This window comes from Chiloscyllium plagiosum, chromosome 5 (assembly GCF_004010195.1).
Source record: "Chiloscyllium plagiosum isolate BGI_BamShark_2017 chromosome 5, ASM401019v2, whole genome shotgun sequence".
NCBI lineage: Eukaryota > Metazoa > Chordata > Chondrichthyes > Orectolobiformes > Hemiscylliidae > Chiloscyllium > Chiloscyllium plagiosum.
The window spans coordinates 90,260,072-90,286,159 of NC_057714.1; the positions used below are offsets into that span (position 1 = coordinate 90,260,072).

Sequence of the window (26,088 nt, forward strand, 5' to 3'; positions counted from 1 at the left end):
GGATTTCTGGACGTGTTTTGTCTGCTTGTTTGGGTTTGTTGCTGAGAAATCATGCAAGGACTGTAACAAACACTACCTTGGATAAACAGGCAGACAACTAGCCACCAGGATACATGAACACCAATTAGCCACAAAACGACATGACCCTCTCTCACTAATATCCTTACATACAGATACTCTGTTTGTTCTAACTCCAAGCTTCCAACCTAGCTCCCTGAAAGCTGATCTGATTTACCACCCCCCGGGAAAAAGAACAGGAAGTTGCATCACCATGGGAAATGACATCATCAACCCAAAGAAACCCAAACATATAAACAGAAAGCAGGAATCATCAGCAATTCTTCGTCTGGAGTTTCACTTAAGATGGAGGCTCACATAGTATGGAGATGAAACGTATTTTGCTTTTACTTGGGTATATGTTGTTTTGCTGTAACAAAGCTGTGTCCTCATCAATCACTGATGATTATTTGACGTTTCTCACTTAAAGGAATGAGTAGGAAGATGTATAAAATAAGGCAAAGTCCAGTAGCAAATGTAGTGACTTAACTTGGAAACAATGCTTTGTTTCTCACTCCCTCAGTAAGCAGCATAATCATAACAGGAATGTAATGGATAAGAAAATTCACCAGCAAGTGCATACATTAAAATATGATTTTACTCCTGTAATTCTTTGCTATACACTTGAGTGACAGCTCCAGAGACTGTGGCAAAATGTTCTATCTTTGTGAATGGTTGATCGCACCTTGCAGTTTTTCGTACATATAGAATCAACCTTTTCTGTGCAAAGGATCAGGCTTGTGTTATTCTCTGCCCAAAAGACTAAGTGCAATAAAACTGATTCTGCATGACAGACATGGCATCCTTCTGGGCTGCAAAACTCACTGATAAACATCAGTATTCAAAAATGTTTCAAAGTATTGCAACTGCTTATCAACCACTTGTTAATGAATGATTAAAAATAGTACATTGTAATCCATTGCTGCGCTTATTTTAACCATTTATTTTAAATCTAGTTTAATCACTTCCTTAGAACATAGAACTCTACAGCACAGGAACAATCCCTTTGGCCCACAGTGCTGTGCTAAACATGCTGCTAAATGAAACTAATCCCTTCTGCCTGCCCTAGGTCCATATCCTTCTATTCCGTGCATATTCAAGTGCCTTATCTAAAAGTCCCTTAAATGCCCCTATCATATCTGCCTCCACGACTACCCTGGCAGTGTATTTCACGCTCCTAGCACACACTGTGTAAAAAAAACTTGCCCCACATATCTCCTTTGAACATTACCCTCTCACTTTAAATGCATGCCCCCTATTTTTAGGCATTTCAACTCTGGGAAAACGATTCTGACTGTCAACCCTGTCTACGCATCTCATAATTGTATAAGCATCTATCAAGTCTCCCCCTACCCTCTGCCATTCAAAGAAAACAGCTTAAGTTTTTCTAATGTCTCCTTAGAGCTCATACCCTCTAATCCAGGCAGCATCGTGACAACCCTCTTCTGCAGCCTCTCTAAAGGCTCCACATCCTTCCTGTAATGTGGCAATCAGAACTGAACGCAGTATTCTAAACGTGGCCTAACCAAAGTCTTATAAAACTCCAACATGACATCTTGACTCTTATATTTAATTCCCTGACTAATAAAGGCAAGCATACCATATGCCTTTTTTTATCACCCTATCTACTTGCATTGCTATTTTCATGTTCAGTTCCCAATTGTGGGAGGAGAAATGTCTTGACAAATAAACTAGTAAAATTACAGACTGTATTGCAAACAGGATGAAACAGTCTTTTTTATTCTGAGTGATATGTACAAGAAGGTTGTTTTATACACTGTGTAAAAGAGCCGTTAAAAATTGATTGCACTGTGCTTACATTTCATTTGAAACATTAGAGTAAAACTGGAATAAAGGCAACAACAAACAGGCAAACAAGACATCAATAGTTGTGCAGAGGTTTCACTTACACCAAAAACAGCTCGACAACAAAAAAAAGTGCCAAACAGAAAGAGGCATAGTCTTCCAGATTCACACAGTGCGCACTATATTTAGTGTGTGGGAGAAATGACCAAAATTCATTCTCTCTCATATCTGGAACTGTAGGCACTTAATTGTTCCAACCTCTGCATTCCACAGTATTCATGGAACATCAAGCTTTTACAACAATTATGTAAAGGAAAGATTTCCAAATTCCCAAATGTACACTAGGTTCTCACTGTAAAAGCAATAATAAAATGTAAGTCACTTATTTGTATGTCTTTTCATATATTTATATATAAAAATGTATTTTCTTCTTTTCTTATCTTGAACTTGCAAAGACGTAATTGTATACTATAAAACCACTCACATCAGGTACAACACAAAGATATAATGGGCATCGGAAGCATTTAAACGTGGTCTCCTGCTTAATCTAATGTTTGCAATGTTACAGACTTGTCCAAAAACCCATTGTGTTTCTCTTCCTTATTTTACCCATATTTTTCAATGGCCTGATGTGAGAAGCACTTTGCTGCTTGTCACCATGAGGGCTTGTAGTAGCCAGGATATCTGGGCTAACACTTCCTTTCTGCAGGTTATTGGCTGTAAACAGAACTGAAAGATGGAAGATTTAGCATTAAAAAAATGATAAGTAACGGTGAATCCGCGCTCTCTTCCCTGAAATCATAATATTGGCAGTTACTCCTCTTCTCAATCAATGAATTAAAGGATTAGTGTACAGTGGTATGGTATGCTGCACATTTTATCATGTTCCACAGTTTTCAAAGGCCTTCTCAATCAGATTTAAAATATTACATGGTCTACAAGTACATCGAGATTAATTCTTTTTTGAAGTGTGACCTATTCCATTCAAAGACAGACAACATTTCTCCAAGAAAAAATATCAAAATCGAAGACAATGAACCACAGACCATTTTCTCGTCAATATTGAAGTGAATTTCGCATGTGAAATTGCCCCCTTGGGACGAATGTAGCAGAATTCCAGTATGAATCATTTTATGCCAAGCTGAGCATCTGTATCTATATGGGGGGAAATGGGGGCCATGTATCTCACAATACAGTAACAGAAGAGCATTGTGAAGGTAGTAAAATGAATCCAGCTACAAATTGCTAAAAATCAGTCACACTGTCTGGAGAAGAATCACAAGATTAGATCCTCATGACACCACACTTGTTCTTCTGCTTCCACCTGATTGTCAAACTGTGAGAAAGTCTTTCTGTTATCGACTGATGAATGTGACAGACAGAAGGAGGCAGATTAAGGCCAGTGAGTCTTTTCTCAAATTACTAAAGGCACTGGAATAAACATCATCACAAAAAACCTGCTACATGTTTGAAGGCCTTCTCCCTTGATATTCAGAGGAACATACTCTTAACTTTTTAAAAAAAGTGACTTATTGCCTTGCATGTTTACGTTCTAACTGCATGTCAGGGGTAGAATGGCCGTGCCTTGTCCTGCATTTGTAATCTGGACAGCCTGGCAACCTGAGAAGGGGACGGAGGGACATCTTGCCTGTAAGGACCTTTCGGAAGGCTGTAGCTGGGATCAGTTTTGTACGAGTCATAATTGTTACGCCCTTCTGTAGGCTGATGATCTTTCTGTCGTTGTTCTTCTTGACGAAGCAGTTCTTGTGTTTCCATTAAAACCCGTGCATTGACGCCATGCCCTAGGTAGCCATTTCGAGAGCCCTGATAACTTGAGTATCTGGGATTGTCCTTAGCACTCTGGAAACCATCACCAGGGACATAGCCTTTATCCCATGCTTCCTGAGTCATGGAACTGGAATTCTTTTTGCTTTGCCTGCAGGGAGCAAAAATTAGAAAAGCCATAGACAGAAATTTGGCTTTTACTTTGCCTCTTAATGGAAGTATGCAAGACATTAAATGCCAAGTGGGAACATACTAAACAACAGCCAAGACAATATTAATTATTCATAATTATCTTGTTCATAAATTATGCATATGTTATTGATAAATGCAATTATAGTGTATCTGCATGATATCACATAATAAATCACAATCTTAGCCTAGTAGTTATAATTAAGTGCTTTACAGTCTCTTTTCCTGCAGTACAGAACAATACTTCTGTCAAAAAGTCTGGGATACTGATACTGTAGGTAGACTATGTTATTCACCTTGTTAAAAAAAGAGATGCAACTATAATTCCATACCATGCTATTAGTCCCAGTGTTGATGGTATAAAAGTGTCGAAAAGTACACAGTTTTACCAGTGGACTGCAATTGCCAGAATATAGTATCAAAGAACATTGGGAGATATATGATTTTATTCCTAATTCTTTGTAGTTGATCTTCATAACATAGGGAATTTTTTATTTTAGTAAAATTCTTTACGTGACAACCATTCTGACACCCATTCTATCAGGAATATGAAGCGGCATGAATGAAAATATACATCAAGATGTTTGAGAGAAATGAATTTTGAACACAAGTTAAAATGGCACTGAATTAATGTAGTTTCTATTCTTGGCTGTATATCAAACCTATAAAATGGTTTCACAAAATGCAGGGCAAATCCAATTCGGCTGAACATCACCATATCATTTTTAAAAAAAATCATTGGTGAAGTATTGGAAGTTGCTATGAAACAGTTTCTCCTCAGCAATGGGTGAGGAGCCTTGATTCAAATTTGGACTAGAGATTCGGGGTGAGACTGATTGCCGTTGATAGCATGGCAGTATTTAACTAAGTGTGCAATCAGTAGGCTCTGACAAATTAAAGTAAATGCCAGAAAACATTCAGGGGTGGACTGATAGTGTTAAGTAAAATTCATGCCATTCAAGTACTGGGCTATGAATATCTCCAACAAAGGAGAATTTCATTATCACCCCTTGACATTCAAACATTATTATAATTCTCAAATTCCCTGCCATCCTGTCCTAGGCATGTTACCATTGACCAGGACCTTCACTGGAGCTGTCACAGAAATATGGAGGCCAAAAGGAAAGGTCAGAAGTTTTCCACCTACTTGACATAATATGCAGCTCCAAACTCAAGAACAAACTTAACACCTTTGAGGTCAAAATAGCCCATTTTGGTTTGTGATTCACTCATGAGACATGGGTATCACTGGCTGGCCAGCATTTATCACCCAACCTTAGTTACCCTTGAGAAGGTGGTGATTACATGCCTCTTGAACCACTGCAGTCCATGTAGGTAGACTTACAATATTGATAGGGATGGAATTCCAAGATTTAGATCCAGCGACAGTGAAGAAATGGTGTATTTCCAAAGAAGAATAGCGAGTGGCTTGGAGGGGAATCATAGCATCCCTAAGGTGCAGATACATGCCATTTGGCCCATCAATTCTGCACTGACCCTCTGTGGGGCATTCCATTCAGACCCAAGCCTATCCCCTTAATTCTGCATTTACTATGTCTATTCCACAAAGCCTGCACATCCTTAGACACTACAGACCAATTTAGCATGGTCAATCCACCCAATCTGCACCTCTGTGGGAGGAAACTGGAGCACCCAGAGCAAACCAACGTAGACACAGGGAGGATGTGCAAACTCCACATAGACAGTTGCCCGAGGCTGGAATTGATTCTGGTTCCCTGATGCTGTGAGGCAGCAGTGCTAACCACCAAGCCACTGGGCTATCCCTCAGCTACTGATGGTCCCATTAGCAGCTATTGACTCCCCTACACTGACCATTTCTCTGTCTGCCCAATTGTGTTTCTCTCTCTGAGTTCTTCTCCTCCCCTCCATCTTATGCATATATTTCAATCATTTCCTCGCTACTATTAGTTCTGAAGAAGGATCACTGGACCGGAAATGTTAACTCTACTTGGTTGTGGTAGCAGCCCATGTGATGACAAGAAGGTTGGGAGCGTGTGGAGGTTGGGGTAAGATCATGGAAGGTCATGCTCAGACCTGAAAATTATTGAACTCAACGTTGAGTCCCACAGGCTGCAGGGCCCCCAAACAGAAAATGAGATGCTGTTCTTCCAACTTGTGCTGAGCTTCACTGGAGCACTGCAGCAAGCCCAAGTCAGTGATGCTGGCCAGGGAACAGCATGGTGTGTTGAAGTGGCAGGTAACTGGAAGCTTTTTTGTAGACAAAGTGTAGGTGTTCTGCAAAGCAGTCACTCATCTCTATTTCATCTCTACATTAATGATCAGACCACACTGTGAGCAACAAATACAGTAGACTAGATTCAGTGAACTACAGGTAAATCACTGCTTCACCTGGAAGGTGTGTTGCAGGGTTTAGACATTGAGGAGGGAGGAAGTAACAGGCAGGCTTTACACCTTCTGTGTTTGCATGAAACAGTGCTGTGGGGATGTGGGGATATGTTGGGAATGAAGGAGAATTGGAGCAGAGTGCCCCGGAGGGAACGACTTTTGTTGTCGTTCCTGAGTGTTTGATAAGGTATTTGCGCTAGCAAGAAACCTTTTCTTTTAGAAACTTCCTCCCCTTTTCTCCCTTCTGACTCCATTCCCTCTCCCAATGTCACCTCCTGTCATGTATTTACTTCTCCTTTTGATCTTCCACTCTCTGATACTGAATATTCGATAACACCTGCCCATTTACCACCTCCCTCCTCAGTATCTAAGGGCCCAAATATACCTCCCAGGTGAAGCAGCATTTTACCTGAACTTCACACAATCTAGTCGACCGCATTCGCTGCTCACAATGTGGTCTCCTCTACATTGGGGAAACGAAGCATAGACTAGGTGACCACTTCACAGAACACCTAAGTTCTGCCCACCAAAATGACCCTGAGCTTCCAGTTGCCTGCCATCTTAACACACCACCCTGTTCCCTTGCCAGCATCTCTGTCTAAGGCTTGTTGCAGTGCTCCAGCTGGAAGAACACCACCTCATTTATCGCTTCTGGACCTGCACCTGCAGCCTTCACAACTCAATGTCGAGTTCAATAATTTTAAGGCTTGAGCACCTTCTCCCATGTCCCTACCCCAACCCCCCCACATCCCAGGCCTTGTCATCCACATGGTTGTTTCCAAAGCTAATGGTCCCATTTCACAGCTATTCATATTCTTAAACTGACCTTTAGCCAATTTTTGTCTGCCCAACTGTTGCTATCTCTCTCTGCACTCCATCTCCACCTATCACTGACTAATCCACCTTCTCCCACCCCATCTTCAGCGTAAATATTAATCTTTTCCTAGCTACAATCAATTCTGAAATGGCCTGAAACATTAACTCTGTTTTCTCTCCACAGATGCTGCCCAACCTGCTGAATTATCTCAGCAATTTCTGGTCTTGTTGCAAACAGTAGTGATCCCATGTATCTGCTGCCCTTGTTCTTCCAGATGGTAGTCCTTATGAGTTTGGAAACTTCTGTGACTGGAAATATCCTTCTAAATGAGTTGTCTTAAAGATGCCAATTTTTTATTGTAGCAGCCCAGTTCTTAAGGGCACAGGTTGCATGGGAGGAAGCTCAATGTGGCTTGTGGCACATGTTCACCATTTTGAGTAAGTGAGATGTAGCCAATGTAAATTTATCTGAGTGATAAACATTTGTACAAAACACTTTGGTGAAAAGTCACAATATTTGAGTCCTCAAATAAGTAATTTACTGTATTACTTGTGTAATAAACTTTCATGTATCTGCACTTTTGTTTAATTTAGTTTTGTGCAAAAAGACGTTTATGCAGAGTGGCCCAAATAGCAAACCAATAACATGTCTGACCCATTAAAACAACTGGAAGTTGTTTAAACTGAAATAGATGAATTATCAACATTTTACAGCCTACTGCCAACAAACGAGCCTGAAGACAGACATATGGCTGAAAGCCCCTGAAAAGCTGTCTTTTTTCAACACTTTCTAATCCTTGTGTGTATTGTTGGGTTAATTTAGACTTACTAGGAAACAGCTGTCGCCAAATTCACTTGCAATAAACTGCCCAGCTAAGGTTTTTTTGTTGACTTTGCCATTCAGAGAATTGGAGTAGCGTAATTGCACCATTTCGTTTTTAGAAAAACAATTTATTCAAACTGATTTGCAATTCTGGCAAAACTATACTGTAAATAAGTGACCTTTAACTACTTCACTTTTACTTCCCCTTCATGACATCCAGAATTTTAATTTTTCCAACCACTGCACATTTGCAGAGCATGAGGGGCAATGGGAAAACATGCTTTTGAACCGCAAGCTATATTCATTATTCAAAATGTTTAATATGGAAGCCTTGTATGTAGATTTTGTATGTCAATTACTTTTATGGCTTCAGGTATAAAAGAAAACGAACCATCTCTGGCCTAATAAAGTCAGGTGACTTTGATGCTCTTACCGTGGCAAGGAGCTGTACTGTCGCTGTGCCTGCTGGAAACTTTCCCTTTCTTCCTGTCTCTGTCGCTGGAGTTGAACCTCTACAGACACTGAATGCCGACCGCTTTGAGCGTAGGGACCAGAGCTGGGCTAAAGAAGAATTACAAAGCAAGTCAATTAAAAATTTTGGATTGGTCTTTTGTGACAGCCGATCAATAAGTCAACTGGGGTTATTGATAGGTGAATGTATGAGGACTGCAGATGCTGGAAATTAGAGTTGAGAGTGTGGTGCTGGAAAAGCACAGCAGGTCAGGCAACATCCGAGGAGCAGGAGAGTCGACGTTTCGGGCAAAAGGCCATCATCAGGAATCAGTTTTCTGATGAAGGGCTTTTGCATGAAAAACGTCGACTCTCCTGCTCCTCGGACACTGCCTGACCTGCTGTGCTTTTCCAGCACCACACTGACTGAAGTTATAGATAGGTAACACACACCTCCAGAAGTGAATGTTTAAAAATGAGCAGCTAATCTCGTCAAAAGGTTATACCAATGTCCAGAATCTCATGCCCTTAACTGTGTTGGCTTGGAAGTGGACATGGTGGTGGAGGGTGTAGGGGAGAGAAGAGGATTTAAAAATGATAAAGAGGCCCCAATCCTGGGACTTCTGTTCCCATTTTTAGCACCAGTTTTCACCAGCGTAGGATAGAAGTGGGGGTTGCAAGCACATTCTACCTGCTCGGTCCATTGGGTGCCAGTTGGGTATCTCCTACTCCACTACTATTTTCACGGAGTCGAGCCAGCTTCTCCATACTTGTGGTTCATGCTCCCCATGGCCTCTCTTTGCCCACCTCTATCAATTCTATGTCCCCTCTGCTGCTAATGCCCCCACCATTCAATCCAATACGAACTACATATAGAACCAACAGGGGAAGGCAAAGAAACAGGCATTTGTCTTTGAAAAAGTGAACTGTTGTTGCCACATACTCATAAAAGTCTCAATCAGACAGTCAATTGGGATTTAAGCAGGTGAGGCTTTACCCACTTCATGCTTTTTTCAAATAAACTGACACTTAGCCATCTGATTCTATTGGAACAGTTCTCCACCTATGCTCATTATGATTAGTTGGCTATGAACCAAGAATCACAAATGTATTAACATAGCAGGGATTATGTTTGAACAACTGAAGTGGATTGCTCACTTTATTTGATTGACATCTTTAAGTAGTTATAGGTAAGTCTTTCTGTGATTTCTGTTGTCAATGTCCTTACATTTATTTGGACAGGACTAAGAAATGTGAAGCGGGCAAAATTTCTCCAACTGAAAGTACATCTGTTCTGTCTGATTGACACTTCTTTGAAGTTGTAGGAACAGTATATTTTCTCAAAGAAGAAATGAGAACTTTTTTCTGCATTTGCATATTTATCAAATGGCATATTAGTCCAAAGATGTGCAGACTAGGTGGATTAGTCATGCTAAATTGCCCATAGTGACCAGGCATATGCAGGCCAGTTGGATTAGCCATGGAAATATGTGGGGTTACAGGGATAGGTTAAGGGGTCTGGTTGGGATGCTCTCTCGAGGTCAGTGTGGACTCAGGCCAAATGACCACACTGCAAAGATTCTATGATTCTAGTTCTGTAAGAACGTACAGAGAAGTAACCTAGCGGCCATGGAGGGAGAATGGAGTTCAGAGACGGGTACAATTTGATCACGGAGAAGGTGTGGGGAATGAGGTGGAGGGAGAATGTGTGAAAGGTGAGGGATAGATGGCCTAACAGCTTATAAACATCCAGGACAGAATCCCAGGGAACCAAGCTGAACCAACCACTCTGTCACTTCTCTGGAATAAAAATGGAGATAATGGAGTCCATTAAACCAAAGTGGGTCCGCAAGTCAGTAAGTTTTTTGACTCGCTTCAGTAATAAAACTCAACACAGAATTTTTGAAACTATTATTTGCTTTTAATTGTCAGGTTCATTTTTCTAACTTATGGTGCAAAGATATAACAAAAACAATGGAAAGGTAGTTTCCATTTCTCTGATAGTATTTTAGGTCAAACTGTTGAACCTGATATAGTACTAGATATCTATTTAACACCCATTTCCTAGGCATACATTGAAAATTATGTGCAATAATTATCCCATACCTCAATTACTGTAATTATTTCATGTTACATGCTTTAATACTACTCTGGGGCTGTTAATTGGGTTATTTCTTTGAAACTGGAGTATTTCATGGCAAATTTATAAATTACAAGGAAACATTGCAGCTTTAAGCACTGTTATATGTAGCGAAAGGTGAACATTTATTGAGCTTGGCTATTTTGTGGCAGAACACATGATGTACCAAAACTGAAAAATATTTCTGGAAACACAACCAAATACAATTCACCTCAAAAACAATCAGTAAGCAGACTTTCATCCCCAGTTTGTTTCAAATTCCTCAAAAGAGCATAAACATCTGCACAAACATTATATTACACTGATGAAGCGTAATTATGAAAATTGTTTCCAGCTACAAAGCAATGAAAGGCACCCTTGGAAACAGTACTGCATTCTAAAACACAAATAATCCTAGATGATGAACATGAACGCGTGAGACTGTCAAGACTTTCAAAATAAAAAGGTCAAAGATATGTGTATGAGGTAGATAGGTTTACTAGAATGAAATGAAACTTTCTCGGGCTTTAACAAGCAGTAGCAAGGCCTAGGAATGCAAGGTGTAGGGAAGTGCTGAATCTGAGTGGTCAGTCATACCTCCTAAGCATGAGCTGAATATGTATTATCTCCTGAACTAAATATGAAAATTCTGCACAAGAAATTGTTTTGATCTTGACAAGCGGACGTTAGAGAACCTGGAATGTAATCAAATCTGTAAAACGAAGGGCAGGAAGAGATAAAGCACAAGCCTTTATTTGTCTTAGTCAGAATAGAACCATTATCCAGTTTTACTTAAACTCAAATGTACATTTTAATATGGTGTTAATTTAATCCATTCATTCTAAACTTGAATCATAAAAATCATCCAGTGGAGAATACCATCGTTCTGCCAATATGTGTGCACCATTGTTAACTCTTTAATTGAAGGTATCTACTCTAATCCCATTTTCCTGCCTGAGTCACACTTTTTAAAAATATTCTTCCTTTGCAAATACATATCAAATTTACTTTTACAGCCACTGTCTCAATGGCCAGTAGCGCAAAAGAATTCCATAATCTAGTAAATCCATCGCGCGAAAAGACTATCCTCTGAACTTTTGCTTTGTTCTTCTTGTAATGGTAATCTTGAGTCATTGCTCCTTCATTGCTGTTCCAGAGAAAATAATATTTTTTCTGCATGAGCACATCAAAACCTGTCATAATTCTGATAAACCCAGTTAAATCCCTCATTAACCTTCTTTGCCTTAGTATTAAAGTCCTAATTTCTTCATATTCAGGCACACACATTACTTTGTCATTCTATTGAATCTTTGCTGTACTGTTTCTCCAGCAACAGTCTACAGTTGGACATTTACTATAAACCCACAGACTCCATAACTACCTGGACTACGCCTCCTCGCACTCAGTATCCTGCAAGAATTCCATCCTGTTTTCCCAATTCCATTGCCTCATCGGGTCAGACGAGAAGACATGCCTCTTCCAAGCATCAACGATGTCCAGTTATTTTAAACAACATGCTTTTCCCCTCCCCTGTCACTGACAGCCTTCCACCATACCTCCTCCATTCCCTGCTCCACTGCTCTAATCCCCTTCCCCCCAAACGCAATAAGACAGAGTCCCCTTGTCCTCACCTACCAACCCATCAGTCTCCAATGTATCATTCTTAAACAGTTGCACCAATTCCAACTGGACCTCACCACCAAGAACATCTTCCCCTCCCCACCTATGTGTGCATTTCTAAGGACCGCTTCCTTTGTTAATTGTTGGTTTGCACCACTCTCCCCACCAACATTCCCGAACTCCCTGGTACCTTCCCCACAACCATAAAAGATGCAAATCCTGCTGGCAAACCATCCCCCTCACCTCCATCCAGGGTCTCAAACAGCCCTTCCAGGTGAGACAGAGGTTCATCTGCCTCTCCTCTAACCTAGTTTACTGTATCCAGGGCTTCCAATGAGGTCTTCGCTACATCGATGAGAAAAAAATGTAAACACAGGGCACTTTTCAGCAAGGGGCTGATCTGACCTCCCCGTCACCACCCATTTCAATTCCCCTTTCCATTCCCTCTCCAACATGACCACCCTCAGCCTCCTCTGTTGCCATAGCAAATTAGACCGCAAATTGGAAGAACAACTCCTCATCTTCTGCCCGGGAAGCCTACAGCCCAGAGGGCTCAACATTGAGTTCTCTAATTTCAAATAACCTCCCTTCCCAACTCCCGACTCCATTTCCAGCCCCACCCCTCCTTTTCTAATCCTCTCACCGACCCTTCCTTCCAGCTACTAACTTCATTCATTCCTCCCATTGACCAACCAGAAGATGGGTTACACCAGAAACTTTGGCTTCTCCAATTCCTGATGCTGCCTGGCTTGCTGTGTTCTTCGAGCCTCTTGCTCAATCTTACCATGGATTCCAATATCTGCAGTTGTTTTGTCTCATACTATTTCCAATCCCTAGTATCCTGAAGGTCAGAATGGAATGACAACAACATGTCGCATAAAGATTAAAAGTCACTGTTGTCACATACATTGAGAATCTATTATATATTCAATATTACTTGAGACAATGTTGAAGGTTTTATTGTTCTCATGAAAACAAGTTACCATTTGTAGGATTTCATAGTATGTACATTCACACAGAAAATGGCATATTTACAAATTTAAGCATCCATAGGTCAATTGCATTATCCATGTAATTTCTCAATGAAATTTCATTGTCGCCTTGACCTGATGATTGAACATGAATTCTAAATAGATACACACCTTAAACTGTAATTAGTTAGATGATATACAAATATCTTTCACGTGTTTATTCTGCAATGTGCACTGCACTTTTCATGCATTTGCTTTGATAAATTCTGTACTGACCAATCATATTGGAACCTTATAGATGCAAATTTCACTTTAGAGTGGAACATCTGAAACTTTGGAGTTGGCTCCCACATCAAACATCAGATAGACAACACATTGAATGAAGTTCCTCCACTCTGTTTCAAGATTGTGTCCTACCTTTCAGCTTCAGTATAGTTTTATTTAATACAACAATATAAATATTTCCATGAGCTGCTCTAATGTTTGGCCTTTTCTAAGCTTGACTGCAACTTTTGTTTAGTTAGTCCATTTGCGATGAATTATGTAAACTGTTGTGGCGTGGTATTCGCCAAGAGCTGAGCAGAGAACCTGCCAAACCTCCAAAGTGTTTTCTACATGGAAGAAAAAGAGCAGACTTCCTCGCTTTCTGCATTCAAAATGCTGATCCAAAGATAGAACAATGCTCCAACTTATTATGATTATGTTTAACTTAATGTCATACCTTGGTTAAAAAAAATCCGGGTGAGAAGAATTACCAAAACAATGGGAAAATGTCAATAGTGAGGATGATGAATGAAACAACCATGTAGCTTGGTTAACAAAAGAAAAACAAAAAAAAACTTTTTCCATACAACAATTTGATGACCTTTGATGAGACATGCAGTAACATTAAAAACCCATAGATTGTTCAAGCTCTGATTCATGACTCAGCTCAGAACCATTGTTTTTAATAAGAAACAAACAATTCTACTTAAATAAAAAATATATGTGTTCCCATTATGTTCAGGTTTGATCATAAGCTGTAATTCCACACTGATTTAAACTCATGTACTTAACCCTGCAATTTAGGAAATCATTCTATTCTTTAAACTAATTGTGCCCCTTAGGAATCCACTTTGTTCATTACAGGAAACTATAAACTGAGGTTAAAATAGTCTGTTTAAAACTGTTATGAAATTTAAATACACAACAGTTTGCTCTTTGACCTACAGTAGTTAAGTTCCAAGTCTTTCAGAGTCCAAGTTTTTCTCACAGTCCTAGTTCCCAAACCATATGTTCGTCCTTCTCTCCCTTCACCCCAGAAGATAAGGGACATTCTGCAGAACGGAAGCTTGCTAACAAAATAATGCTGCACAATGGAAAGTGGCATGCATTTCCACAGAGAGAAACAACTTTGTTTGGCAATGGAAACAGAAGTCCAGACTATAAAGTAAAACACAGATTTTTATCTTTAATGCAATTTAAATATATGTGGAATATTGACACTTTCATTATTAACAATTTTTTAAAAACTCTGATTCTGGTAATGTGGTTTGTTATAAAAATTGATTTATCAAATACTGGGAGAACTCGCCATTTGAGTACAGAACTGGCTCAAAAGTAGAAGACAGAGGATGGTGGTGGAGGGTTGTTTTTCAGACTGGAGGCCTGTGACCAGTGAAGTGCCACAAGGATCGGTGCTGGGGCCTCTACTTTTTGTCATTTACATAAATGATTTGGATGTGAGCAGAAGAGGTACAGTTAGTAAATTTGCAGATGACACCAAAATTGGAGGTGTAGTGGACAGCGAAGAGGGTTACCTCAGATTACAACAGGATCTGGACCAGATGGGCCAGTGGGCTGAGCAGTGGCAGATGGAGTTTAATTCAGATAAATGCGAGGAGCTGCATTTTGGGAAAGCAAATCTTAGCAGGACTTATCCACTTAATGGTAAGGTCCTGGGGAGTGTTGCTGAACAAAGAGACCGTGGAGTGCTCCTTGAAAGTGGAGTCGCAAGTAGATAGGATAGTGAAGGCGGCGTTTGGTATGCTTTCCTTTATTGGTCAGAGTATTGAGTACAGGAGTTGGGAGGTCATGTTGCGGCTGTACATGACACTGGTTAGGTCACTGTTGGAATATTGCGTGAAATTCTGGTCTCCTTCCTATCGGAAAGATGTTGTGAAACTTGAAAGGGTTCAGAAAAGATTTACAAGGATGTTGCCAAGGCTGGAGGATCTGAGCTACAGGGAGAGGCTGAACAGGCTGGGGCTGTTTTCCCTGGAGCGTCAGAGGCTGAGGGGTGACCTCATAGAGGTTTACAAAATTATGAGGGGCATGGATAGGGTAAATAGACAAAGTCTTTTCCCTGGGGTCGGGGAGTCCAGAACTAGAGGGCATAGGTTTAGGGTGAGAGGAGAAAGATATAAAAGAGACCCAAGGGGCAATGTTTTCATGCAGAGGGTGGTAAGTGTACGGAATGGTGGAGGCTGGTACAATTGCAACATTTAAGAGGCATTTGGATGGGTATATGAATAGGAAGGGTTTGGAGGGATATGGGCCGGGTGCTGGCAGGTGGGACTAGATTTTTGGTTGGGATATCTGGTCCGCATGGACGGGCTGGATCCATGCTATTACTCTAAGACTCTAATTGATCTAGTATGAGAACAAAATGAACATTATACTCAACATCACAGAACAGTGAAGTTTTGAATGCCAAGTTTACTACTACTATACAGTTTCTAGTAACATTTTCAAAATAATGTCACAGCTCCCACCTTAGAGAATATGTAAAAGTGTACAATTTGGCACATTTCCCCAGCAACATGCTTATTGGGATTTCACAGCGAACATAGCTTGCCATAGAAGCAATGCATGTTCTACATAACATTATCTGTTCGTTATCTCCGAACAAAATGAATGAGCACATTTAACACATGGTACTGTAAAACTGAGGCAATCAGTTGATATGCAAGCGTGGATCCATGCATTTGCATCTATGCGGCTGTTTCATATCATAAATTTATTCTTACAATTTTCCCTGTCTGCAGACATCACCAACTCACTGCCTAAAGCTGCAGAGCCCATCAGAAGCAATGACTCTTGGCAGGAGGCAGCAGGAAAAGTATAGTAAGTAGCAAGAATACAGTGATTATTTTTTAATTATCATGCCAACATAAATGTATTATCATGAAAAGGTGACAGTATGCTCAAATAAATGCACCCTTAGCTATAAACAAGCATGGTTTTATATTTTATATTCAAGGTTTTGAACAAGCAGTCATGAGAATCAATCCCATTACAAAGTCCCAGACTAAATAAAAGCTTGACTTGTTTTAAGTTGCATTGAAGGTGTTAACTTCAAGTACTTTCAGACATGTCTGCAACAGCATAGTTCACTATTAACTGGACCCCACCTAAAACTTGATTTGAAAAACATACATCACAAATACAATGCAAAACACCCAGTCTGGAGTGGATCTCATTTTGTTTTAAGAACAAAGGTTGTCCCTGAAGAAGAATGGGATAGTCTAGTAAATCAGTATAGCATCATGTTCTCCACGCAGACTGTGTCCACTCAAGCAATGGTGAGTTAATATTGCATGCGATCAAATTATCAATGATGCGCCACAGATGCAGATAAGGGGTTAGCAGTGAACAGGTCAAAAGGTATACGACTCTTCACTGCATACGGGCCCATTAGGATCAGTGTTTGCAGATGCTGCCATTTAGTTAAAGTTCTTTGCCCTCCGTCCCCATCTGGACAGTCTAAACACTCACCCAAGGCTGTTCAAAACTGTATGTACGCCGCCGATCCTCAAGCTCCTCTTGTTTTGCTTGCTGGAACTCATTTCTTAGCTTTTGTATCCGATCGTGGTTACTGGGAGCGAGTCTGTTACTAGGACAGAAAAGGAAAGGAAAAGAAACTGAAATACGTGAAACAACACAGTGCATTAAGCAGAGCTAATACAATTCACCTCAAGGTTGACAAAACTGGTAGCACAGATTTCACTTTTAATTTACTGGTGTGTAAATCAAGCGAAGTGATGAGAGAACCAGCTGGCAAGAGGCTGCTGTTAACATTTGCTTCTTCCCAGCTATCAAATTCACAGATTCATGCTGGGGGAATCACCAACACTGGAAGGTAAATCAGCCACTCAGACATATTTGCATCTGCACAATTCAATATCTTTTTATTGCAAAATGAAGTAACCTCATCACCAGTGGGTTCTAACTGGAAAGAATAATTCTCCACAGGAAAGAAATGTGTCCAATTTTAATTTGCACTGGAAAACATGTTGTCCTCTGCTTCACCTGTTTCTCAGTTCCGCATTGAAAGGACCTTTGTAAACAGGGTCCCATGGAAATCAATACTGCAGATTAGTTCATCAATTTTAACAGAGGCATCAATCACTTTGGATTTTAGAGCTAATTACCTAATCAATGAAACAAAATCCATATGTGAAGAGAGACTAATCAAAATATCCAAAGTCTAAGTGAATATAATGTTCTTAAATCCTAAAGATTAAGGACTGTATACCGAATAATTACAACCCTAAATATGGCATAAAATAGATTCAAAGCATTTTGAATAATTGACATTGTGACAACATTTATTTCAATTATATTGATTTTTTTGTAACGATTCATCATATGCTAATCAGCCATGATCTAACTGAAAAGTTTGAGGTTCTGAATGACTACTCGTCTTCTAATAGTTAAAGCAAAGTTAAATCAGTGTCTCCATTTATACATTTCCCACGGACCTTTTCTTTAGATTAGATTAGATTAGATTGGATTCCCTACAGTATAGTGACTGGATGTGTCTGGTTATACTAATATCATGCAAAATCCTTCAATATAAAGATAGAGTTGGATAGTCAGACTGCATTGGGATGATCTTAACAGATGTGCACTTTCTGCGAACTATTTCAGAATCAGAGAACTGTTCCAATGCAGGAACACACCTCATTCACACTTGTTCTTTGCTTAGTACCAATCTTCTGCTTTTCCTCCATAATTTTGGTTCTACCTAACTAATCATCTAAGGCCCTGTTCAAAGCCTCAACATGAACCCGCACCCTCCACATTTCCAGTTAGCATGTTCTCAGACTCTCATTACTCAATGTGTGCAAAAGTTCTTTTTATTCTCACATCACGCTTGCTTATAAAATATTTTAAATATTTGCCCTCTGGTTCACAATTATTTTTATAACCAGGAAATTTATTCCATATCCACTCTGTGCAGATCTCTCACTATTATGAAAAATTCCATCAAATCTCCCCTCAGCCTTTTTTTCTCCAAATAAAACAGTTACACTTCTCCGATCTATCTCGATAACTGAAGTTTCTGAACCTTAAAGCCAGTCTAGTAAACCTCTTCTGCACTCTCTCTAATGCATTCACCTTCATCCTGCATTGTGGCACACAGAACTGCACACAATACTCTAGCTATATCCTAACCAATGTTTTTATACAGTTCTGACCAAACCTTGTATGCTATGCACCATTAATGAAACGTAGAATACTGTCTGATTTATTAAATGCTCTACCTTCTTGACTCTTTTAATGATGTCAATCTGGATAAATGTGAGGTGATGTACTTGGTCAGGACAATTAAGGTGAGGGAATATATGATGAGCAGTAGGACTTTGGGAATCACGGAGTATCAGAGGGACCTTGGTGTATATGTTCATCGATCCCTTAAATTAGTGGGTCAGATTGGTAAACTGGTTAAGGCGGCATATGGAATTGTTGCCTCTATCTGCTGAGGCATGGAGTTTCAGAACGGGGAGGTTATTTTGGAACTGTATCAAACATTGGTTAGGCCACAGCAAAAGTAATGTGTGCAAGTTCTGGAATTATAGGAGGGATGTGATTGCACTAGAGAGGGTGCACAGGATGCTGCCTGGGCTGGAGAGTTTTAGTTATGAAGGGAGATTTAATAGACTCCTTGAAGCAGAGGAGAGTCAGCGGGAAGATGAGTGAGATGTATAAAACTGTGAGGGGCATGTACGGGAAGAAACTTTCCTTTGATGAAGGGATCAATGAATAGATGGCATTGCTTTAATGTAAGGACAGGAGGTTCAGAGGGGATGTGAGGTAAGTCTTTGCATGCCCTTTGTACCAAGATGTATCACTGCACATTTCTTTGCATTGAACTTCATCTGTCATCTATCACCCCCACTCTAACTTGTCAATGTCCTTCTGAAGTTCCACACTGTCATGACAACATAAGAAATAGGAGCAGCTGAAGGACAATCGGTCTCTCAAGTATTCAACAGCTAATTTGCCCCATGCTTCAACTCCTTTTTGGTGCCAGCTCTTCATATTCTTCAACTAGCTGATATTTCAAAAATATATCCATTTCTTCTTTAAACACTTTCAGCATTCAAGCCACCACAACTCTATGAGGTTGACAATTTTTTTTCCTTAGAATTCTACACAGTCACTACAGGATCTGATTAAAACATTTCAGAATATCACCCAGTTTACCTCTGAGAAACTGTCTACATGGCTCTGAGAATGACAGTAAGACATACAAATAGACAGATCAATTCTCACTATTCAGCAGGTGTTGAGTGTTTGGAATGGATTGTTCTAGGAAGCTGTGCAAAATCAGAAACTTTGAAGAAGAGTTGAACAGGCACTTGGAAGGAAAATACATTTAGAGATATGAGTACTGATTTGTCTACTCCAAGGTTGCCTGAAACAGACCGCTGTAGTCATATATTTACTTAGAATTACAAAGTAAGTTAGGAAGGAAAGTAAAAGAAAAATACTATCAATTCTGGAAATCTGAAACAGAAACAGAAAACAATGGAGAAAACTCAGTAGGATTGGCAGCATCTTGGAAAAATGAGTAGAGTTAACATTTGGAGTCTGATAAGTCTCTTCATTCGAGCTAAGAGTTAAGAAGAACTATGAGAACGTTTTGAAGTGGTGTTATATTGGAATCCAAAGGTCAACTCTGTTTCGCTCCACACATGCTGCCAGACTTGGTGAGTTTCTGCTTTTAAGTTAAAAAATCCTGGTGAAGAAAAGGTCATATTTTCTTCAAAAATAAAATCAGTAGTTAATTTAAAAAGAGAAATAGTTAGAAGGTACAGAAAGGAAGCATGGTACAGTATTAAGCTCAGATCCCTTAATATCGAGGAACACTGGAAGCAATGAGTTGATAGGCTTTCAAGTACTAACTGTAAAGAACTATGGACACAAACAGAGCTTACTAACAAAATATTTCTAAGGGCCTGTCTCTATAGCAGTAACATTCTAAAAGATGTCTTCTCCTTCACCATTACATTGATCTCAGAAGATTTCACTATGTTATATCTGACCAGATCATGGCAAAATATAAGTCTGCAAAAGACCAATTATGAAGACCTTTAAGAAAGTACTAAGTGAAATCCATTCTCTAATAAAGATCATATAATCTTACAGTTTGTAAGGAGCTCATTTGACCCATTGTGTCTGCACTGGCTCCCAAAAGAACCACCCAGCTCGTCCTTTTCTTCAGCCCTATCTCTGTGGCCCTCTAAATTTATCAGTTTCAAATATTTATCCTGTCCTTTTTTGGCACATCCTACGCAATCAGCCTCCATCACTCTCCCAGACAGCACATTCCAATTCCTGACAACTTTCTGGGTAAAGAAGTTTCTCCTCATCTCATTCCTAGCTCTTTTGATGACAATCTTGAAATTGTGACCCCCTAGTTACTAACATACCAACTTTGGACACAGAATATCCTTCTTTACTCTGTCAAAATTGTTCATAATTTTGAATACCTCAATAAGGTCACCTCTCAATCTTCTCTGCTCCAAGGAGAATAAGCCCAATCTCTCTAATCTTTCCTTGATTCTAAAGTACATCATTCCTGGTATCAGTCTAGTAAATCTCTCTTGAACTCTCTCCAGGGCTTTAACATCCTTCCTGAATTAAGGTGCCCACAATTGAAAACAATACTCCAAATGGGGGCTGACCAATGATTTGCTGTAGCATCATTTCCTTGTTTTTAATAGAAACCAATACAGAATTTTAGAATTTCTGTTTAAAATTTTACTGGTGTAAATCATTAAAATATACAAGAACTTTGTACTCCAGGTGAGAAAATTGCACTTGAAAAAAATTCAGTAGATTATCTGCAATTTTTATATTAATAAACTAAAAGGTGTGAGAAAGCCGCCCATTCCAAATTTCAAAGTGATGTGTCTAGAATAATTTAAGATGGATCATGTAGCAGCTAAATATCGTTGCTACACCCTTGAGCCCCTTAGAACTTGCAATCATAGGATACAATTTTCACTGAATATTATGCATTTAGATAAATCAATTACTTTGGAAAATTACAGATACTTGTGTTATATATCTATTTGTTATGAATAGCAGACGTAGCTTGGTAAAGAATGTTTCTTACATGATGTGGAACTAGTTTTTGAAGTGCTCCTGCTGTCAGCCTCCCACACAGTTTTGTAGGACATCATTTCTCAATCTTTTCTTTCAGATAGCGAGTGCTGATTTAAAAATGTGGCTGTTCTCCAGCTCAGATGGGTGGACTGGTTATCATTGCAGACACGCTTTATGTTCTGAATAAATAAATCCAGAATCTACAAAAGGTCTAGAGAAGTCATTGGGATTCAATGCTATTTTGAAGTGAAATGAATGGCAACTGGAGCCCAACAGAATTATAGGCAAAAAGACAAATCAGAAATCAGAGAATAATTGGAAGATCGCCTGAGTTGGGGCACATGTTCAACAATGTAATACATCTTTAGCACTGCAATGAAAGGCTAGCCTGGATTAACGTGTCAAGTTCTGGACTGAGGCTTTAACTTAACCTCTCTAATCACACTTTCCTGCTCCTCACCCTTTCCTTGATTTTGCTGGAAATTTAAATCCCACACTAATCCCATGATTGAAGCAGAGTCAATATTTCTTGCAGTAAAACATTTAACCTCCTAATGCTATTCATGTGCAAAAAATGTGTTCCACACTCCTTTTTATCTTACTATTAATCCAGATATAAATCTCAAATAAAGGCAGACCAATCTTTCATGGGATGGAGCCATTGCTGACTAGGTTGGTATCTATTGTCCATCTCTAATTGTTTTTCAGTAGATAGCAGTGAACATCTTCTTGAACCAACATAGTCCTTTGAGTGTAGGGACACCCACAGAACTGCGAAGAAGAGAATTCCAGGACCTTGACTGAGCAATTGTGAAGGATTGGTAATAAGTTCCAAATGTTTTGGAAGGATTTACAGGGTGGTGATTCCCATCCATCTGCTGCCTTTGTCCATTGAGTTGCAAGAAGTCATGGGTTTGATAGTTGCTAAACAAGAAACTTTGGTGAGTAAGTGCAGCACATCTTGCAGATGGCACACACTTCTGCTAATATTGAAGATCATGGAGGGATGCCTATCAAATGGATTGCTTGTCCTGGATGGCACCAACATCTTGAGTGTTGTTGGAGCTGCAGCCAACTAGGAAAGTTGAGTGTATTCCATCATACTCTCGACTTGTACCCTGTAGATAGGGGAAAGTGAGGACAGCAGATGTTGGAGCTCAGATTCGAGAGTGTAGTGCTGGAAAAGCACTGGTCAGGAAGCATCTGAGGAGCAGGAGAAGCGATGTTTTCGGCATAAGCCCTTCATCAGGAATTAAAGGCTTCCTGATGAAGTGCTTATGCCCGAAACGTCGATTCTCCTGCTCCTCGGATGCTGCCTGACCTGCTGTGCTTTTCCAGCAATACACTCTCGACCCTATAGATAGTGGGCAGGCATTGGGGAGAGAAGTAGTGAGTTACTCACTGCAGAACTCCTAGCTTCTGATCTGCTCTTGTCGCCAAGTTTAAAATGGCTGGTCCAGTTCAGTTTCTGGTAACCCCTAAGATGCTGGTAGTGAGGGATTCAGGGATGACAATTCCATGAACTCATGGGAACAATGATTTGAGATGGTCATTGATTGGCACATGTGTTGCAAATGTTGTCTGGCACTTATCAGCTCCGACTCTTGTCGGAAATGAACAGGACTGCTTCCATATCTGGACGATAGTAAACGTTCTGAAAAACGATGCAATCATTAGCAAACATCCCAACTTTTGTCCTTTTAATGTAAGGAAGGCCATTAATGAAGAATTAAAGATGGTTATGCCTAGGACACAATCCTAAGTAAATCCTACAGTGATGTCCTTGAACTGAGATTATTGACCTCTAAGAAGCACAACCATCTTCACTTGCACCAGGCATGACTCCAACAAGCAGAGAGTTTTCCTCATGACTCCCCCTGACCTTAGGTTTGCTTGGACTACTTGATGCACTGCTTCAATCAAGACTGTAAGGAAGCTAAGGCAGAGTGTACTTTTGATGACCAATTGCATCATTTGGTTGATGTCGAGAGTTGACTGTTAGGGAGGTAATTGATTGGAAAGGATTTGACCTGGGATTATACACAGGTCACACTTGGGCAATTTTCCACTTGGTGAGTAGAAGCCAATGTTGTAACTGTAGAACAGCTTGGCTAGGTGAATTGCTAATCATGATGGACAATATAAGTGCTACAATGTTGACAGGGTCTATGACCTTTGCAGTATCCAATGCTTTCAGCTGTTTCTCAGAATGAATCAGATTGGTTAAGATTAGCATCTGTGATGCTGGGAATGCTTGGATGGATCATCTATTCAGCACTTGTGTGCTGGACTCCCCTATTATTGAGGATGGCATTTGCAGTGACTCCTCCTCATGTTGCTTATTTAATTGTCCACCACCATTGGCAACTGGATGTGACAGGATTGTGCAGTTTATGGGATTGCTTAACCCTGTCGATTGCATGTCACTTCTGCTGCTTTCCTTGAAAGTGGTCACGTGTTGAAATCTTCATCAGATTAACATATTTTAATGCCAGTTGAGAATAGTGGCACCAACAGCATTAGAATAACTTTCAAATTTTGTTGACATCAATTTTCAGAATTTATCATACAGGAATTCCAGATAAAGTTGACAAACCCTGGAAAAACTTCTTTCCCTCCACAAATGAGGTGCATTCGTGTGTAGTAATGAGAAGTGGAACCAATTCCTTGCTTAACAAAAATCTATCTAGCTCTGACTTAAAAATGTTCAAGGACTCTCGCTTACACCAACTTTTCAGGAAGAGAGTTCCAAAGACGCAGGACTGTCAGAGAAAAAAAGCCCACCTCATTTCCAGTTTAAATGGGGGGCTTTTAATTTTGACCATTAATTCTGGATTCTCCAATAAAAGAACCTCTCCACATCTACTGTGTCAAAAGCCCTCTGCATCTTATACATTTCAGTCAAGTCATATCTCACTCTTATAAACTCCAGCAGAAACAAGCTTAGCTTGTCCAGACTTCCCTGAGAAGACAATGAACTCAGTGTACATGCTCGCCTTGTAAATCTTATGAATTCCTTCCAATACATTTCCTTAAATGAGGTGACCAATGCACTACTCCAGATGTTGTCTCACAAATGCCTTGCATAGGTGAAGCATAACTTCTTTACTTTTTTAATTCAGTTCCCTCATGACAATTTTTAAAATATCCTTACACGTGATGCAAGATCACTGGCAAAGCAGCATTGGTTGTCCATCCCTGCATGTGGAAACACGTGTAGGTCAAACTGGGTAGGGATGCACATGTTGTTCCCTACAACACAAATGAACTGGATGTGTTTTTGCAACAATTGGCAATGATTAGAGGATCACCTTTAGACTAGCTTTAAATGATAACATGCAATTAAGTTTCCTAATTACTTGCTGGTTTACAATTTATGAACAAGATACAGCCACATTTCCCTATTTCAGAGCTCTGTAATCTCTCACTGTTTGGATAACACACTTCTCCTTTATTCTTCTTGCCAAAGTGGACAACTCACATTTCTCTTCATTTGCCAGACCTTTGCCTACTCTCAAGTCAAACTATTTTTCAGTCTCCATATGTCCTCTTAACAACTTACCTCCCTACCTATTTTTGTGCCATCAGCAATTTGGCAAAAATACTGCCCATTCATCCAACTCATTTATATAAACTGCAAACAGTCAAGGTCCCAGTACTAACTCTTGCACTCAGTACAGCTTGCCAACCTGAAAAAGACCCATGGATGTCCATTTTTTGCTTCCTGTTTGCCAGCCAATCTTCTATTCATGCTGACATGCTACCTCCAATACCATGACCTTTTATTTTCCACAGAAACATTTGATGTGGCACTTTATCAAATTTCTTCTTCATCCTTTGCAATATTTATTCAGATAGGACAGGCATGACTTTATTTGAAGAACATAAAACTGCTGTACAACCTAGGGAGATAGTGAGGAAAGGGATCAATCTGAGACTGCTACAGTTGAGAACAGAAGTGAGTCAAACAGTCAGGGACAAGGTAGGACTAATAAATTAAACTGAATTTATTTCAATGCAAGGGGACTAACAGGGAAGGCAGATGAACTCAGGGCATGGTTAGGAACATGGGACTAGGATATCATAGCAATTACAGAAACATGGCTCAGGGATGTGCAGGACTGGCAACTTAATGTTCCAGGATACAAATACTACAGGAAGGATAGAAAGGGAGGCAAGAGAGGAGGGGGAAGTGGCATTTTTGATAAGGGATAGCATTACAGCTGTGCTGAGGGAGGATATTCCCAGAAATACATCCAGGGAAATTATTTGGATGGAACTGAGAAATAAGAAAGGGATGATCACCTTATTGGGATTGTATTATAGACCTCCCTATAGTCAGAGGGAAATTGAGAAACAAACTTGCAAGGAGATCTCAGCTATCTGCAAGAATAATAGGGTAGTTATGGTAGGGGATTTTAACATCGACTGGGACTGCTATAGTGTTAAAGGTTTAGATGGAGAGGAATCTCTTAAGTGCATACAAGGCAATTTTTTGATTCAGTATGTGGATGTACCTACTAGAGAAGGTGCAAAACTTGACCTACTCTTGGGAAATAAGGCAGGGCAAGTGACTGAGGTGTCAGTGGGGGAGCACTTTGGGGCCAGCGACCATAATTCTATTTGTTTTAAAATAGTGATGAAAAAGGATAGACCAGATCTAAATGTGGAAGTTCTAAATTGGAGAAAGGCCAATTTTGACGGTA

General features: G+C 39.9%; 1 protein-coding gene across 7 annotated transcripts in view; it reads right to left on the reverse strand.

Moving 5' to 3' along the window:
- Positions 1 to 1,776: 1,776 nt before the first annotated feature.
- LOC122550085 (partitioning defective 3 homolog) overlaps positions 1,777 to 26,088 on the reverse strand; it is an 843,398-nt gene continuing 819,086 nt past the window's right edge. For 5 of the 7 annotated variants that reach the window (XM_043690628.1, XM_043690629.1, XM_043690626.1 and 2 more), the window contains 3 exons: positions 16,760 to 16,877; positions 8,277 to 8,404; positions 1,777 to 3,799 (listed from right to left, as the gene is read on the reverse strand). In XM_043690628.1, coding sequence (XP_043546563.1) covers positions 3,427 to 3,799; positions 8,277 to 8,404; positions 16,760 to 16,877 — 619 coding nt within the window. In that variant the 3' untranslated portion in view covers positions 1,777 to 3,426. The remainder of the gene's footprint in view (positions 3,800 to 8,276; positions 8,405 to 16,759; positions 16,878 to 26,088) is intronic. The other 2 variants (XM_043690631.1, XM_043690627.1) reach the window with 1 other exon arrangement.